Genomic DNA, 15874 nt, shown 5'->3' with positions numbered 1-15874 from the left:
AGCACAAGAGTTAACAACTAGAATCAACAAATGGGACTTACTCAAACTAAAAAGTTTTTTCTCAGCAAAAGAAACAATAAGAGAGGTAAATAGGGAGCCTACATCCTGGGAACAAATTTTTACTCCTCACACTTCAGATAGAGCCCTAATATCCAGAGTATACAAAGAACTCAAAAAATTAGACAATAAGATAACAAATAACCCAATCAACAAATGGGCCAAGGACCTGAACAGACACTTCTCAGAGGAGGATATACAGTCAATCAACAAGTACATGAAAAAATGCTCTCCATCTCTAGCAGTCAGAGAAATGCAAATCAAAACCACCCTAAGATACCATCTCACTCCAGTAAGATTGGCAGCCACCATGAAGTCAAACAACAACAAGTGCTGGCGAGGATGTGGAGAAAAGGGTACACTTGTACATTGCTGGTGGGACTGCAAATTGGTGCGGCCAATTTGGAAAGCAGTTTGGAGATTCCTGGGAAAGCTGGAAATGGAACCACCATTTGACCCTGCTATTGCCCTTCTCGGACTATTCCCTGAAGACCTTAAAAGAGCATGCTACAGGGATACTGCTACATCGATGTTCATAGCAGCACAATTCACAATAGCTAGACTGTGGAACCAACCCAGATGCCCTTCAATAGATGAATGGATAAAAAAAAAAATGTGGCATCTATACACAATGGAGTACTATGCAGCAATAAAAAATGACAAAATCATAGAATTTGCAGGGAAATGGATGGCACTAGAGCAGATTATGCTTAGTGAAGCTAGCCAATCCCTAAAAAACAAATACCAAATATCTTCTTTGATATAATGAGAGCAACTATGAACAGAGCAGGGAGGAAGAGTAGGAAGAAAAGATTAACATTAAACAGAGACATGAGATGGGAGGGAAAGGGAGAGAAAAGGGAAATTGCATGGAAATGAAGGGAGACCCTCATTGCTATACAAAATTACATATAAGAGGTTGTGAGGGGAATGGGAAAATAAAGAGAAATGAATTACAGTAGATGGGGTAGAGAGAGAAGATGGGAGGGGAGGGGGGATAATAGGGGATAGGAAAAGTAGCAGAATACAACAATTACTAATAGGGCATTATGTAAAATTGTGGATGTGTAACCGACGTGATTCTGCAATCTGCATTTGGGGTAAAATTGGGGGTTCATAACCTACTTCAATCTAATGTATGAAATATGATATGTCAAGAGCTTTGTAATGTTGTGAACAACCAATAAAAAAAAAAATTCTCTTTAGGCAAGTTACTAGGGTGTCTAGTTCAGCAAAAGGAAAGGACATTTCATGGGCAAAAAACTGGATAACACGAGAAAGTAGGACAAATTTTCTCAAAAATCGACTCAGTGGAGTTTCCATATCTACCAGAAAAAGTAGTACCTTTTATATAGTAAGAAAATTCTTAAAGCAGCATAAACATAAAGGTTAATATTTAATATTTGAAAACCCAGATTTCTGATAGGTCAAGATGTAGTATCCTTTTAAATTGCAGTGTCCTATTTCATCCTGGTTTCAATTGTCACATTGATTAATCTTTACCACATGATCCTTGGCATTTTGTACTTCCTGAGGAGGCTATTCTTCTGCAGAAAAAGGTAAGCCAGACACTGTCTTTCTGACCATTGTCTTTAGGATAGGAGACACCTTTCAGAAGAAGGCGGTTTGAAAGTTAGTACAGTGGTTCTCAAGGTGATTTTGCCTCTTTGTTATCTGAAATATTTCCAGATAAACATTTGGCTGCTATCTGGAAATATTTGGCTTGTCATAATTCAGGGGATTGCTACTGGCATCTAGTGTGTAGAGGCCAGGAATGCTGCTAAACACCCCATAATCAGGTTAGTCCCACTGTTACATCGTGTACGTATATAAATAGGTAACAACAAATCCCACCATTACATATAACTATAATGTACCAATTTTTTAAAAACTGCAAAAAAGAAGTACCCCAATCCAGAATCTCCAAACTATTTATTTCAAAAACCAGGATTAGAAGGCAGACACAATGGTGCATGCCTATAATTCCAGCTTCTCTGGAGCTCATGAGTTCAAAACCAGCCTCAGCAAAAGCGAGGTGCTAAGCAACTCAGTGAGATTCTGTCTCTAAATAAAAATTACAAAATAGGTCTGGGGATGTGGCTCAGTGGCAAGTGCCCCCGATTTCAATTAACCCCCAGTACCTGCCTCCCCCCAAAAGAAAAGAAATCAGAATTAATTAAAATAGGTGTTTTTTTAAACGTCCCTGACACATGTATTAAGTCTGTTTTTTCAATAAATTTTAGATACTGATGCAAATGATAAGAATAAAGTACTATGAGCTGTTAGTGAATACATAATATATGCTATACACTTGTTTGCACTTTGTATGTTATTTTTCTTCAAAACAACCCTAAATTCCAGTTATTGTCTCTGAACATTCAGAGAGTAGTTATTGAAGATTCTCTAATAAATAATTGCAGTGGAATTATTAGCTGTTGTTTTGACTTATAATGGAGTCTCCAAAATACTTGCAAGATTAAAAAAAAAAATTATATTGTTTTTAGTTGTTGTTGGACCTTTATTTAATTATTTTATTTATATGCAGTGCTGAGGATTGAACCCAGTGCCTCAAACATGCTAGGCAAGTGCTCTACCACTGAGCCACCAACCCAGCCCTTAATTTTTTTTAAAATATTTTATTTTTTAGTTGTAGTTGGACACAATACCTTTATTTATTTATTTATTTTTATAAATAAATAAAATAAAAGTGCCCAGGACCATGCATGTGCTAGGTGAGCACTCTACCGCTGAGCCACAACCCCAGACCCAATTTCTTTCTTTCTTTTTTTAAATAACTTTGTTTTTTATGTGGTGCTGAGGCTCAAACCCAGTGCTTCACAGGTGCGTGGTACCTCTACTACTGAGCTACAACCCAGCCCTCCAAGATTCTTCAAAAGAAAATATTTACATTACAAACCTGTATGTCAGGAATGGGGCAGGGTATTCTTTTCATTTTCCCTTAAGACATAATCCCTAAGAGAAGGGAAAAAATTGTCCGAGAGGGAGAACCTACTCATGCCTTTTTGGGGAGGGTGGGGTACTGGGGATTGAACTCAGGGGCACTCCACCACTGAGCCACATCCCCAGAATTATTTTGTATTTTATTTAGAGGTCTCACTGAATTGCTTAGTGCCTTGCTTTTGCTGAGGCTGGCTTTGAACTGGCACTCCTCCTGCCTTAGCCTCCTGAGCAGCTGGGATTATAGAAGCGTGCCAGTGTTCCCAGCTGCTCATACCTTTTATGAGATGGGCCAACTTTTGGGGGGGAAAGGGACAGAAGTTCTGATATATTTTATCCCTAACTTGGGTTATTAGATTATAGGATTCAGGACAATTTTCCCTGAAATAGATGTATTTTTATAGTCTTAAGAAATAGTAAGTTAGTAGTGGTGGCTTTCAGTCAATACATTTTCTTAGGGAAGAATCCTTTTGCTCAGAAAGGATAGTGTTCCACAGAAAAGAAGATAGCTTAATTCTATAATATAGCAGCATTTGCATCAGATGAGCTGAGAAATTAAAGAAATTATAAACACTGGAGCTGGGCACAGTGGTGCAGTCCTATAATCCAGTGACTTCAGGGGCTGAGGCAGGAGGATCACAAGTTTGAAGCCAGTCTGGGCAAATTAGTGAGAACATGTTTCAAAATAAAAACAGTGAAAAGGGCTGGGGAAATAGCTCAGTGATAGACCACCCCTGGATTCAGTTTCTATTATTACCAAAAAGAATTTCCAAACAGTAAACAGTAATATGATGATATTTTAGAATAATAAAGGAATTTTCTTGGGAAAGTTAGAACCTATAGAGCTACACTGTAACCATTTAGTAATTTCCTTTTTTTTTTTTTCCCACCTCTTACGGAACCCACAGATGCTTTACCGCTGAACTACATCCCCAGTCCTTTTTATTTTTTATTTTGATATTGGGTGTTTCACTTTGTTTTTATATATATATATGCGCGCGCGCACACACACACACACACATATTTTAGTTGTAGTTGGACACAATACCTTTGTTTTATTTATTTATTTTTTATGTGGTGCTGAGGATTGAACCCAGGGCCTTGCACCCACTAGGCGAGCACTCTACCACTGAGTCACAACCCCAGCCCCTAGCTTTCCCCCCACCGTGTCCCCAGGTATCTCTTAATTGCTGAAGGTGTCACTAAATTGCTGAAACTGGTCCCAAACTTGCGTTCTTCCTGCCTCACCCTCCCCAGTTCCTGGGATTACAGGCATGAGCAACCATGCCTGGCAGTGATATGTATTTTAAAGATGAATGGCCACATATTTTATGAGAAAAGCATCACAACACTATAGCATTAAAAATAGTCTTCTGTTTATAACAATAATCAGTGAAGTCCATGATTTTCTTCCTTTCTTCCCCCCAACCCTGGTCCTGGGAATTGAACCCAGGGCACTTCACCACAGTTACATCCTTAGTCCTTTTCATTTTTTATTTTGAGACTGGGTCTCCCTAAATTGCTAAGGCTATTCTTGAACTTGCCATCCACCTGCTTTAGCTTTATGAGTAGCTAGAATTACAGCATGCATCATTGCACCCAGCTCAGTCTATTGGTTTTTCAAATTCTGAATAATTAGATTGCCTAGATGAAGCATATGCCACAGCAGTACTGATTGGTGATGATTCTTGGCATAAGTTAGAAACATCCACTGTGGTCTACTTTCTTTGCCTTGGTCCTGTCCTCTCCATTTGTTAAACCAGGCTACCACATTTGGTCTTGGTAAGACCAGAGTATACCAAGAGCTATCTTTTGTACCTTGAACTTCTCTGTTCACCCTAGTTCCTTCTCTAGTTCCATTCTTCACTTTCCTGATTGTGGAGTAGATTAAATGCTAAACAAATGTGGTTTGAATAGGCTCTCCCCCTATTTCATCATCCTGGCTCCTCCACTAGCTCCAGGAGTTATGAAGGATTTATTGGAGTGTGAAGGGTTTGTTGGACTTGGTTGTAGTCACTTTATGAATTCTTGATCCCAATGATGATAACTTTCAGGTACTGCAGAATTGTTATTCCTGCTTGTATTATTTCTCTAATTGTCTTCAGGAGTTATTTTTAATTTTACTTTCAGAACTTTCTTAGGAAAATATAATTTTAGATACTTCAGATTTATGAATGTAGCTTTTTTAATTTTTAATTTTTTTTTAGTTGTAGATGAACACAATACATTTATTTATTTTTATGTGGTGCTGAGGTTTAAACCCAGTGCCTCACACGTGCTAGGCAAGTGTTTCACCATTGAGTTACAACCCTAGCCACATGTAGCATTTTAATGGAATTTGAAATATTAAGATAAAAATCTGTATTTGTATTTGTATTGAACAGCCATTATTTTGATATATATAGCATTTAACATTTTTGCTTATTTTTGTGTAGTTATGTTCACATATACATGGTCCTATGTTGTATTTATTTTAATATTATTTTAGGACGGGATAGAACCTAGGGGCTCACACATACTAGGCACTAAGCTACATCTCCAGCCCTTTTTGTTTTTATTTTTTTTAATTTTGAGACAGGATCTCTAAGTTACTGAGGCTGGCCCCAAACTTGCAATCTTCCTACATAAGCCTCCTGAGCCAGTGGGATTATTCATTTAATTTTAATGTATTAAATGTATTCATTTAATTTTTTAATGTATTCATTGTTTCTTGCTTTAATTTCTTGTTCTTAGGGGGGACGTATCAGTTGTCAGATTGTATCTGATAATGAGTAATTATAATGCACCAATTTTAAAAATGATCTTTAAAAGAAAACGTTGCATCTGTTTGTTTTTGCAGTGCTGAAAATTGAATCTAGGACCTTGTACTAGGCAACCATTGAACTAAACCTCTAGCCCCCTAAAAGTTGCGTCTGTAATTAACAATTATTTTTCAAGACCCTTAATTATAGGAGTGGAAAGTTATTATGTAGCCTTTTATTTACTAAATACATTGGATTTTTTTTCTTTCAGAAGGCAGATACTTCTCAGGAGTCAAAGGTAAGAGCTCTTTATGGAGTTGGAAGATTTCTTTTAGGCTTTCAAGTGTGGGGATGCATAGACCTAGTGACCTCAGCCTTTGGTCTTTTTGATTACTGAGCTGTAGTGAAAGGGGAGGTAAAGTTAAAATATTTGGGATTTCTTAAAAAAAGATAAAATGGCCACACAGACCAGTATGATCTTATTGATGGATTCTGAGAAAGCCATTGAGAAGTGGTTGAATATCAAAAGAAAATCTTTTGAGTTCTCAATCAGCATCTGTTAACATGAGTACATTGTTCAGTTATAACGACAGTATTTTTATTTAAAAAAAAATTATAGTTGTAGATGGACAGAATGCCTTTATTTTATTTGTTTATTTTTATGTGGTGCTAAGGATCAAACCCAGGGCCTCATGCATGCTAGGCAAGAACACCACCACTGATACAGCCCCAGCCCAACCACAGCATTCTTATCTGTTGGGATTCGTAGTCAAAAGTGATTTCTTTTCACACAGGCTCAAGCAAATTGTCGGGTAGGAGTTGCAGCACTGAATACTCTAGCAGGCTACATTGACTGGGTGTCTATGAGTCACATTACTGCTGAAAACTGTAAACTCCTGGTGATACTCTGCCTGCTTCTGAATGAACAGGAACTTCAGTTAGGAGCCGCTGAGTGTCTTCTCATTGCAGTCAGCAGAAAAGTAAGTTGTTACTTCCAACTGACTTTAACCTTTAGTTTTCTGAGTTAGGGTATGCATGTGTTTAATTGCATGTTATGTTATAACAGAAAGACTTAAAAGTGTAAAGCTCATTCATTTACTGTTAAGTCAAAGACTGGCTTTAATTTTTCTTGGCTAAAAAATGAGACTGTGACTCTTCTCCATAGGAATATTCTCTGTGTATATAATTTACTTAAATGTTGTATCAGCATTCTTTCCCAACATTTAAAATTATAAGTCTTATTCAGATTTGGTTTGAAAGAGTTGGCTTTCTTTTTTTTCTAGTGTTCAGCAAGCCCTGGGTATATAATAAATTATTATAAAGTTAGTGTATTTGATTATATAGATATAGAAGATGTTAGTACTTTGAGACTTTTAGTAATATAAAATGTATGACTGCATTTCCCTAAAATTGGGTCTAGGGAAAATTGGAGGACCGGAAGCCCTTGATGGTCTTATTTGGAGATGTTGCCATGCATTATATACTCTCTGCTGCACAGTGAGTATCTTTATCTTTCAGTGTGTTGTAGTGTTTTGTTTTACTTATTTATTTTGGTTTTGAACTCAGTGTATGCCCAGTACAGATTGTACCATTGACCTATACACATAGCCCCACAATATGGTGTTTTTTTTAATATATTTATTAAAAATATTTTTAGGTGGGCACAGTATCTTTATTTTACATTTATGTGGTGCTGAGGATCGAACCCAGTGCCTCGTGCATGCTAGGTGAGCGCTCTACCACTGAGCCACAACCCCAGACCCTCACAATATGTTTTTATAATTTTTATGTCTTATTTGGCCATGTCTTAAATTCCTGTAAATACTAGCAGTGAATTAACAGCATTTATGGATAAGAAAATAAGACAGTCTTGGCGGCCAGGTATGGTGGTGTACACATGTAATCTCAGCACATCGGGACTATAAGGCAGGAGGATTGCAAGTTCAAAACCAACCTCAGCAGCTTAGCAAGGCCCTGTCTCAAAATAAAAAATAAGAAGGGCTGGAGATGTGGTTCAGTGGTTTTAAGCCTCTGGATTAAAACCCTGGTACCAAAAAGGAAAATAAGAATCTTAAAAGGACTGTTCAATCAATTTGAAGGTCTCTTGAAAGAAATAAGTTGTGGCTGTTGACTCAGCATCCATTCTCCCCAGAAAGCTAATCTCTTGTACTGTGTCTTCTGCTTCCAGTGATCCCTGGTCCTCCAAGTAGCCTTGGTGACCAAGTCTGATAATGCTCAGGTCTGCTGGGCCAGAGTCTATCCTGGGGCTTGCCTTGAGTGGAGAACTCCAGACACTCCCTTCCTATTCTCTTAAAGTTGTCAGTGCTGAGACTATTGGAAACAGCAGGAAAAAACTAAGATGTGGGCCTGAAACACATGCTGCATACTGAAATAATGTATTTTGCTTATTTTCTTCTAGTTGCTCTGGAAAATATTAAGCATTTCCTGATAAGAATTTCTTACCAGGGAATCAAGTAGAACTGTGTGTTGTAAATAGTTGAAGTTGTTGCAACACCCTTTTTTTTTTTTAATGTTGTTCACTTACTTTTTGTCCTAAGGACAAATGAAAAAGTGTGAGATACATATGTACTACTTGAATCTCTTATTATCTTTACTGTCTCTTTCTCTCTCTCTCTCTCTCTCTCTGCAGTTGTAGATTGCCGGGTTTCTGTTCTCTCGACTAAAAGGCTCAGGGGTCACTCTAGTTGCTAACTGGGCTGCATGAAATAACCACACAAGATACACAAATACCTTTTTCTTTGGGGTTGCTGTGACAGCTCCTCTGACCTTAAGGGTCTGCAGAAAGAGAGAGAGAGAGAGCACGTGCTGACCCCTTTTATTGAGGAGACATTCAAATGAGGCAAGGGGTCAGGTTTCAGGGGGCTGAGTCTATCTTCATGATGTCCACTATCAGCAGGTTGACTGACACCTGGGTAGGCCACACCCAAGGGCACAGTAAGAGGAGGGGACACACACAAGGCACTTCCATGGAAGATTCCATCCTAAACAGGGCAAGGGGTTATACTACAAAGGAACAGGTGAACATAGCTTCACGCATGGGGCTGTAGGAAGACACACCCATTTCTGTGACTGAGGGCCTCAGCACCCAGCTGGGGAGTGTAACTCAGTCACCCGTAAGGTTGGCCTCCCACAGTAGATAGTATGCCTTTATTTTTTGTTTGTTTGTTTATTTTTTATGGGGTGCTGAGTGCTGAGGATGGAACCCAGTGCCTCACAGTGCTAGGCAAGTGCTCTACTACTGAGCTACAGCCCCAGCCCTCTTAATATCTCTTACTAATATGGCATTTATCATAGTTTACTTTCCTAAGGAGACAGCAAATGTTTTTCAGGGATCATGTTACTTAAATGAATAACACATCTTTAGGCCAGGCATGGAGGTGCACACCCAGTGACTTGAGAGGCTGAGGCAGGAGGATTGCAAGTTCAAAGCCAGCCTCAGCAACTTAACAAGACTGGCTTAAAATGAAAAGGACTGGGGATGTGGCTGTGTGGTCAATCCCCGTTATTAAAACAAACAAACAAAAAACAGAGACATCTTTTTTTTTTTTTTTTTAATATTTATTTTTTAGTTCTGGGCGGACACAACATCTTTGTTGGTATGTGGTGCTGAGGATCGAACCCGGGCCGCACGCATGCCAGGCGAGCGCGCTACTACCTGAGCCGCATTCCCAGCCCCCAGAGACATCTTTAATGTAGTCTCTGTAGTTACTGCTTCTAGGTCCATTCTGTAGTTTTGTAGAGACCGTGAGATAGAAACTGGGGTGTCTCACCTCTGTTTATGCGGTGGATACCATATCAGACCCAGGGGTAGTAAAGTTATGATTCAGTCCAGGCAATTAGGCTCCACGGCTTGTGTTAAAGCCATAGCACTGAACTGCTCTTTGATATCACAGAGCTAGAGCCAGATATGGTGGCGTACACCTGTAATCCCAACAACTAGGGAGGAGGATCCCAAGTTCAAGACCAGCTTCAGCTACTTAGTGAGGCCCTAAGAAACTTAGCAAGACCCTGTCTCAAAATAAAACATAAAGGGCTGGGGTAGCTTTACCCTGTGGTAAAGTGCTTCTGGGTTAGATTCCCAGTACCAAAGAAGACAAAACCCAAAAACAACCAACATCCCTAGAGCCTAACCCTATGTATCCTGAGGCTCATGTAATCTGTATTATACTCTAATGCCTGTAGGAGTCAGCTAAAATGGCTGTTGTTTATATTAGTTATTATTCATTGCTGTTAGTTTGAATAGTCCTATGTCATTTCAGGTTATATTTTGTCAGCAAATAAGTTATAATTTTTTATTTAGCAAAATTATTTTTGGATTCTACTTGATTGTTAGGCCCAAACTAAGTGATTTGGAGAAGCGAGACACAAAGTCAGGTTTTTATTATAGTCCTTTTTATATTGTCAGTGGTTGAAGGAATTGTTAAATACTCTCCGATGATCTCTCCAAGTCTTACCTGTATTAACAGTGCCATTTTGTGCAGCTGTTCATATAAATGTCTACTTTGTTTTATCCAGTCATGCACAGAGCTCACATTATCATCCCAAAATACTAAGACTGTATGGTGCCCAGAACTAGAGTATCTAGTAAGGGAGGAGATTGCACTGAACCATATTGCACATCAGTCTTTGAGTGTTTGGTTTTTGTTAACTTTGGTTTGAGTGGTGAGGCACTGATCACAGTTAGTTCCATTTATGGGAATCTATTGCTTCTCTTGACAGCTAATCACACTGTTCTCTCATTGTATAGGACTGCTGATGGAGGAGGCTTGATAGAAAAACACTATGTCTTCCTGAAGAGACTCTGTCAGGTGTTGTGTGCACTGGGCAATCAGCTGTGTGCCTTGCTGGTGAGCATTTGCTTACTTTCTGAAGAACTTCAGAATGTTTGAGAAGAGCATTTAGAAAATGACATTTCTATAAAGGGTTGCAGATTCCATTAATGTAATTTGATGGGGCATTGTCTTTAGATTATTTTATATGATTATATAATTCAAATTATTTTAATAGGGTTTGAATGATTGAAATTTCTTTTAACAAGTCTCAGTTATTAGCAACAAACAGGCAAGTCTGTTATTCTATAAAGTTAATGTTTTTATTCTTGTGAATTTGTATGTTAATATCCTGAGCATATTACCTATTCAAGTTCTGTTTACTTGAATTAACAGAACACAAAACATGGAATCGATTAAAAAACCCTTTCCTAGTCTAACAGATATATTATTAGATCATAAAAGAAAACTTAAGTCTGATTAAACTGGAAAAATCTGCCTTTAGAGGAATATTTAATTTTGTCTTACAAGTTAGGAGATAGGGCAGACATTTGCAATTAATGCTATGCCTTTTTATATCATTGAATGGGTATTTAATAGGTCAGGTAAGAAATGGAAATAAGCCAGGTCTAAAGAAATAATATGTTTTGTTTTGTTTTCTTCATGTAATTTCTGAAATGAATAGTTTCTTTGAGTTTACTATTTGAACCACAACATGGTTTGGGTTTTTTTTGGGGGGGGGGGTGTTATTTTAAGACAGGTCTCACTGTATTGTCCTGGTTGGTCTCAAACTCATGGCCTCAGTGATCCTCTTGCCTCAGCCTCCCAAGTAGCTGGGATTACAAGAATGCACCACAGCACCCAGCTAGTATCTTTCCTTTCCTTTTTTTTTTTTTTTTTTTTTTTTTTTTTTGATTTTCTGTTTTGGGGTTTTGTTTTTTTCTCTTGGAATATTGCTTTTCTTTAGCCAAAAGGAAGTACAAAGTTCTTTCAAAACTGAATCTTTTTGTTGGTGCTGGGGTTCAAACCCAGGGCCTCACCACATGCTAAGCAAGCACTCTACACTTGAGCTATGCCCACAGCCCACAACTTTTTTGAGGATATAAGTTATCTGTATTTATTACTCTTCCACTGTTCCTCTCTTCCCCAGTCTCTACCCCATCAGCATCATTTTTTTTTTTTTAAAGAGAGAGTGAGAGAGGGGGGGAGAGAGAGAGAGAGAATTTTTAATATTTATTTTTTAGTTCTCGGAGGACACAACATCTTTGTTGGTATGTGGTGCTGAGGATCGAACCCGGGCCGCACGCATGCAAGGCGAGCGCACTACCGCTTGAGCCACATCCCCAGCCCCCATCAGCATCATTAATATAGTTTTTTTCTCCTACAGGGCATAGATTCTGATGTAGAAACACCAGTGAATTTTGGAAAATATCTGGAATCTTTTCTTGCTTTTACAACCCACCCAAGTCAGGTAAACTTTATACAGATAATTTCTCAGAATTTTAGCTAGGTGAACTAGAATCTGCACTTTGCCCTTAAGTATAGCAACTCCTATTTAAAATTTGACTCTTCAGGCCCTAGGAATGAGTATATGTGCTTTTTCTCTTAGGTAAAATTCTGATAATGCTGAGTGAGAGGTTTGTCCCAGGTGGGTTGGTGTTAAAGGGACTTTAAACACAACATTTTAATTATGTTGTTATAAAATTAATTTCATCTTCACAATTTTTCTTTTGTCACACAGATTTCAGTATCCTTTCTCATGAAAAAGAAAGTAGAGTTTAGACTACTCTCCAAGGAGTGGTCTGACCCCATCACCTGTCCTATTAACGTGTGGTTCATAGTGAGCAGTTGTTACTGATGTGTTGCAGTAGAGGAAGTTTCAAAGTCTTGTAGAGATTTATTTGTGAAAAATGTAGATGATGACTACAAGGCTAATAGTCTTAATTATTTAGAATCCAAATCTTAACTGAGTTTGTTTTGTTTTTTGCTTTAGTTTCTACGGTCTTCAACTCAGATGACTTGGGGAGCCCTTTTCAGACATGAGATCCTATCTCGTGATCCTTTGCTGTTAGCAATAATACCAAAATATCTTCGTGCTTCTATGACTAACTTGGTCAAGGTATATATAAAGGGAATCTAAGCATGTGGCATGTAGGTGAATACGCATAATTATAAGATTGGCATCATTGATAGCCTTTTTGTGACCACTTAAGATCCTTTCCTTGGGCATATTTTTTATTCTTTGGGAAGAAAGAAGGCCATAAATGGGTTATTATGATTGCCCTTCTTTGTTTTAGACCATTTACATATCAAGTATTGGGCTAGGTGCTACATCAAGAGCAGTGACCATACAATATGATAGTTGCTATTCAGGAGTTAAAAGCAGAATGCTTTGGAAGTACATAGGAGGTGGAGTCAGGAATATTCCAAGAAGAAATAAATGTCTAAACATTGTTCCTGGAGGTCAAATGAGAGTCAAGAAGGCAAATGAGAAAAAAGTGAGAGTGGAAGCACAAGTTATTGTCCATTTCAATAGAGTTACTCATGAATTCTGAGGTTTGCTAAGAATTCTCATAGCTTACAGATTCTAAATCCTAATTTTAAAGCAAGAGTGTGGAGCCCATTGAAGCATCCCCTTAATTGCTCAATGAATTTAGCTAGCATGTACTATGTTCTAATTTTCTGCCATGATCTTCAAACCTATTTTGAATGGAACACGTTGTTCCATATATTTATTCCCAGTGTTTAGCATTTAATGAGGCAAATAGTTCTCAATTCTTCCTTATTGCGTGCTAAATTATCACTTTATTTTGGAACTTTGTATTCATAGACCTTAAACAAAATTCAGAAGTAGAGTCTCTGAGGACCTTGGAAGGAAGGTATCAGCTAAAAGTGTTCTCTTTTCTACCACTATGAGGAATATTAGAGCTGGGAATAAACTGGCTTTTGAGTGGAACAGAAGCAGTTATTTGTCATAGAATATCTAATGCAAATCTTTAACTATTTTTAAATCACAAAGTGCTTGAGTTCCTTAAGCTTAAGCACCCTTTTAGTTTCATCATTTTCATCTCCTACTCCAATTGTCTCTTTCCAGATGGGTTTTCCTTCTAAGACAGACAGTCCTAGCTGTGAATATTCTCGATTTGATTTTGATAGTGATGAAGACTTCAATGCTTTCTTCAACTGTAAGTGATATAATCTGGCATTTCTCCCAAAAATCTCAGAATGACATCTAGTATTATGAAGAGTGATTCATGTCAGTTGGGGTTCTGATCAAAGATCCCCAAATCTGGCCCAGTGCAGTAGGACTTGCCTGTAATCCCAGCGGCTCAGGAAGCTGAGGCAGGAGGATTGTAAGTTCAAAGCCAGCCTCAGCAAAAGTGAGGTGCCAAGCAACTCAGTGAGACCCTGTCTCTAAATAAAATACAAAATAGGGCGGGAGTGGTGGTGGCTGGGGATATAGCTCAGTTGGTAGAGTGCTTGCCTTGCATGCACAACACACTGGGTTCGATCCCCAGCACCACAAAACAAAACAAACAAACAAAATAGGCCTGGGGATGTGATTCAGTGGTCAAGAGCCCCTGAGTTCAACCTGATATCAAAAAATAAAAAGATCCCCAAATCTGGACAGCAGCGTTGTCTGGTTTCCCTTTGCAGGATTCTGGGACTGCATCCAAGGCATAGTATGTGTTCCACCCCACAAACATATAGATATGTAGTCTTTAAACACTGATGTTTAGGGACAGTAACCATATTTAAGATACCCTCACATTTTTTTTCATATTTATAATTAAATACCATCTCACCATGTGGTTTTATCCTTCCCAGAAAGAGTGGGAAAACCCATTATATCCTAATGTCATAATTCTGTTCTGGGGTTTTTGTAGCCCAATTTTCTTTCTTTTTAAAATAACCATTAAGATAAAATTCATTTACCACATACTTACAGTATATAATTCAGTGGTTTTAGTATTTTTGTGAGAATTGTGCAACTGTCACCACAAATGCATTTTAGGATGTTGTCATTACCCCAAAAAGAAACCCTTTGTCCACCAAAAATTACTTCTCAGTTTCTTCATTCCTACTAATCATGTGTAACCAATAATCTTTCTTTGTTTTACCTATACTGAACATTTCAGATAAATGGAATCATAAGTGGGCTGGGGTTGTGGCTTAGTGTTAGAGCACTTGCCTAGCAAGTGTGAGGTACTAGATTCAATTCTCAGCACTGTATATAAATAAATGAATAAAATAGAGGTCCATCAACATCTAAAAAGAAATACTTTTAAAAAAAATGGAATCATAAGATATGGTCTTTGGTGACTGCCTTCTTTCACTTAAGACATTTTTTTTTTTTTTTTTTTTTTTTTTTTTGTGGGATGTGGGGCCAGGAATTGAACCCTGGGGTGCTTAAGCACTGAACCACAACCTCAGACTTTTTTATTTATTTATTTTTATTCTGATTAGTTATATATGACAGTAGAATACATTTTGACACATTATACATAAATAGAGTATAACTTCTCATTCGTCTGTTAGTACATGATGTAGGGTTACACAGGTCATGTAATCATGCAAGCATACATAGGTTAATAATGTCCAATTCATTCTACTATCATTCCTTTATTTTTTTTATTTTTGAGTTACAGTTTCACTATGTTGCCTAGGGCCTTGCTAAGTTGCTGAGGCTGGCTTTGAACTTGAGATCCTCCTGCCTCAGCCTTCCAAGCCACTGGAATTACAGGCATGTGCCTTTGTGCCCAGCCTTAACATAATATTTTTAAAATTCTTCCTTGTAGCATGTATCAGTACGTCTTTCTAATGCCAATGATATTTCATTGCATATATACACCACATTTTATTCATCTGTTCTAATAAACTGTTATGTGCCAGTTATTGATTCATGTCCTTATCTTTGCAGCATCCCGAGCTCAGCAAGGAGAAGTGATGAGATTGGCATGTCGTTTGGATCCCAAGACTAGTTTCCAGATGGCTGGGGAGTGGCTTAAGTATCAGCTATCAACTTCAGTTGATGCTGGATCTATGAACTGTGAGTTTTTTCATTCCTAACATTGGTGAAGTATTATATCAAAACTATACATAGGAAATAAACCTGAGTCATATTTCAGAACAGTATATTAATACTATTAAAAGACAGCTGTTCTTACTCCTAGGGAGTGAGCAAATGAAAATGCTCAAAGGAGAGAACATTTCATCTGACACTACTTTTTTTTTTTTAATTAGCACAAAACCATGTCCCTATCATTGCCTTATGGGAAGAATTGTTTATGATCACAAATATCTTAATTATTTGGATTTTCATGAATA

The 15874-nt window shown here is 37.8% G+C and overlaps 1 protein-coding gene across 1 annotated transcript in view; it reads left to right on the top strand.

Annotated features, from left to right (window-relative positions):
- XPO5 (exportin 5) overlaps positions 1–15874 on the top strand; it is a 51326-nt gene that overhangs the window by 5967 nt on the left and 29485 nt on the right. Inside the window, exons 6-13 of the mRNA XM_081295289.1 lie at positions 6028–6054; positions 6551–6736; positions 7177–7253; positions 10525–10624; positions 11934–12017; positions 12540–12665; positions 13641–13731; positions 15468–15596. Coding sequence (XP_081151415.1) covers positions 6028–6054; positions 6551–6736; positions 7177–7253; positions 10525–10624; positions 11934–12017; positions 12540–12665; positions 13641–13731; positions 15468–15596 — 820 coding nt within the window. The remainder of the gene's footprint in view (positions 1–6027; positions 6055–6550; positions 6737–7176; positions 7254–10524; positions 10625–11933; positions 12018–12539; positions 12666–13640; positions 13732–15467; positions 15597–15874) is intronic.

The sequence above is a fragment of the Spermophilus citellus genome (genome assembly GCF_964194105.1).
Source record: "Spermophilus citellus genome assembly, chromosome: 5".
Taxonomy (NCBI): domain Eukaryota; kingdom Metazoa; phylum Chordata; class Mammalia; order Rodentia; family Sciuridae; genus Spermophilus; species Spermophilus citellus.
This window is presented reverse-complemented; position numbering and strand designations above follow the sequence as displayed.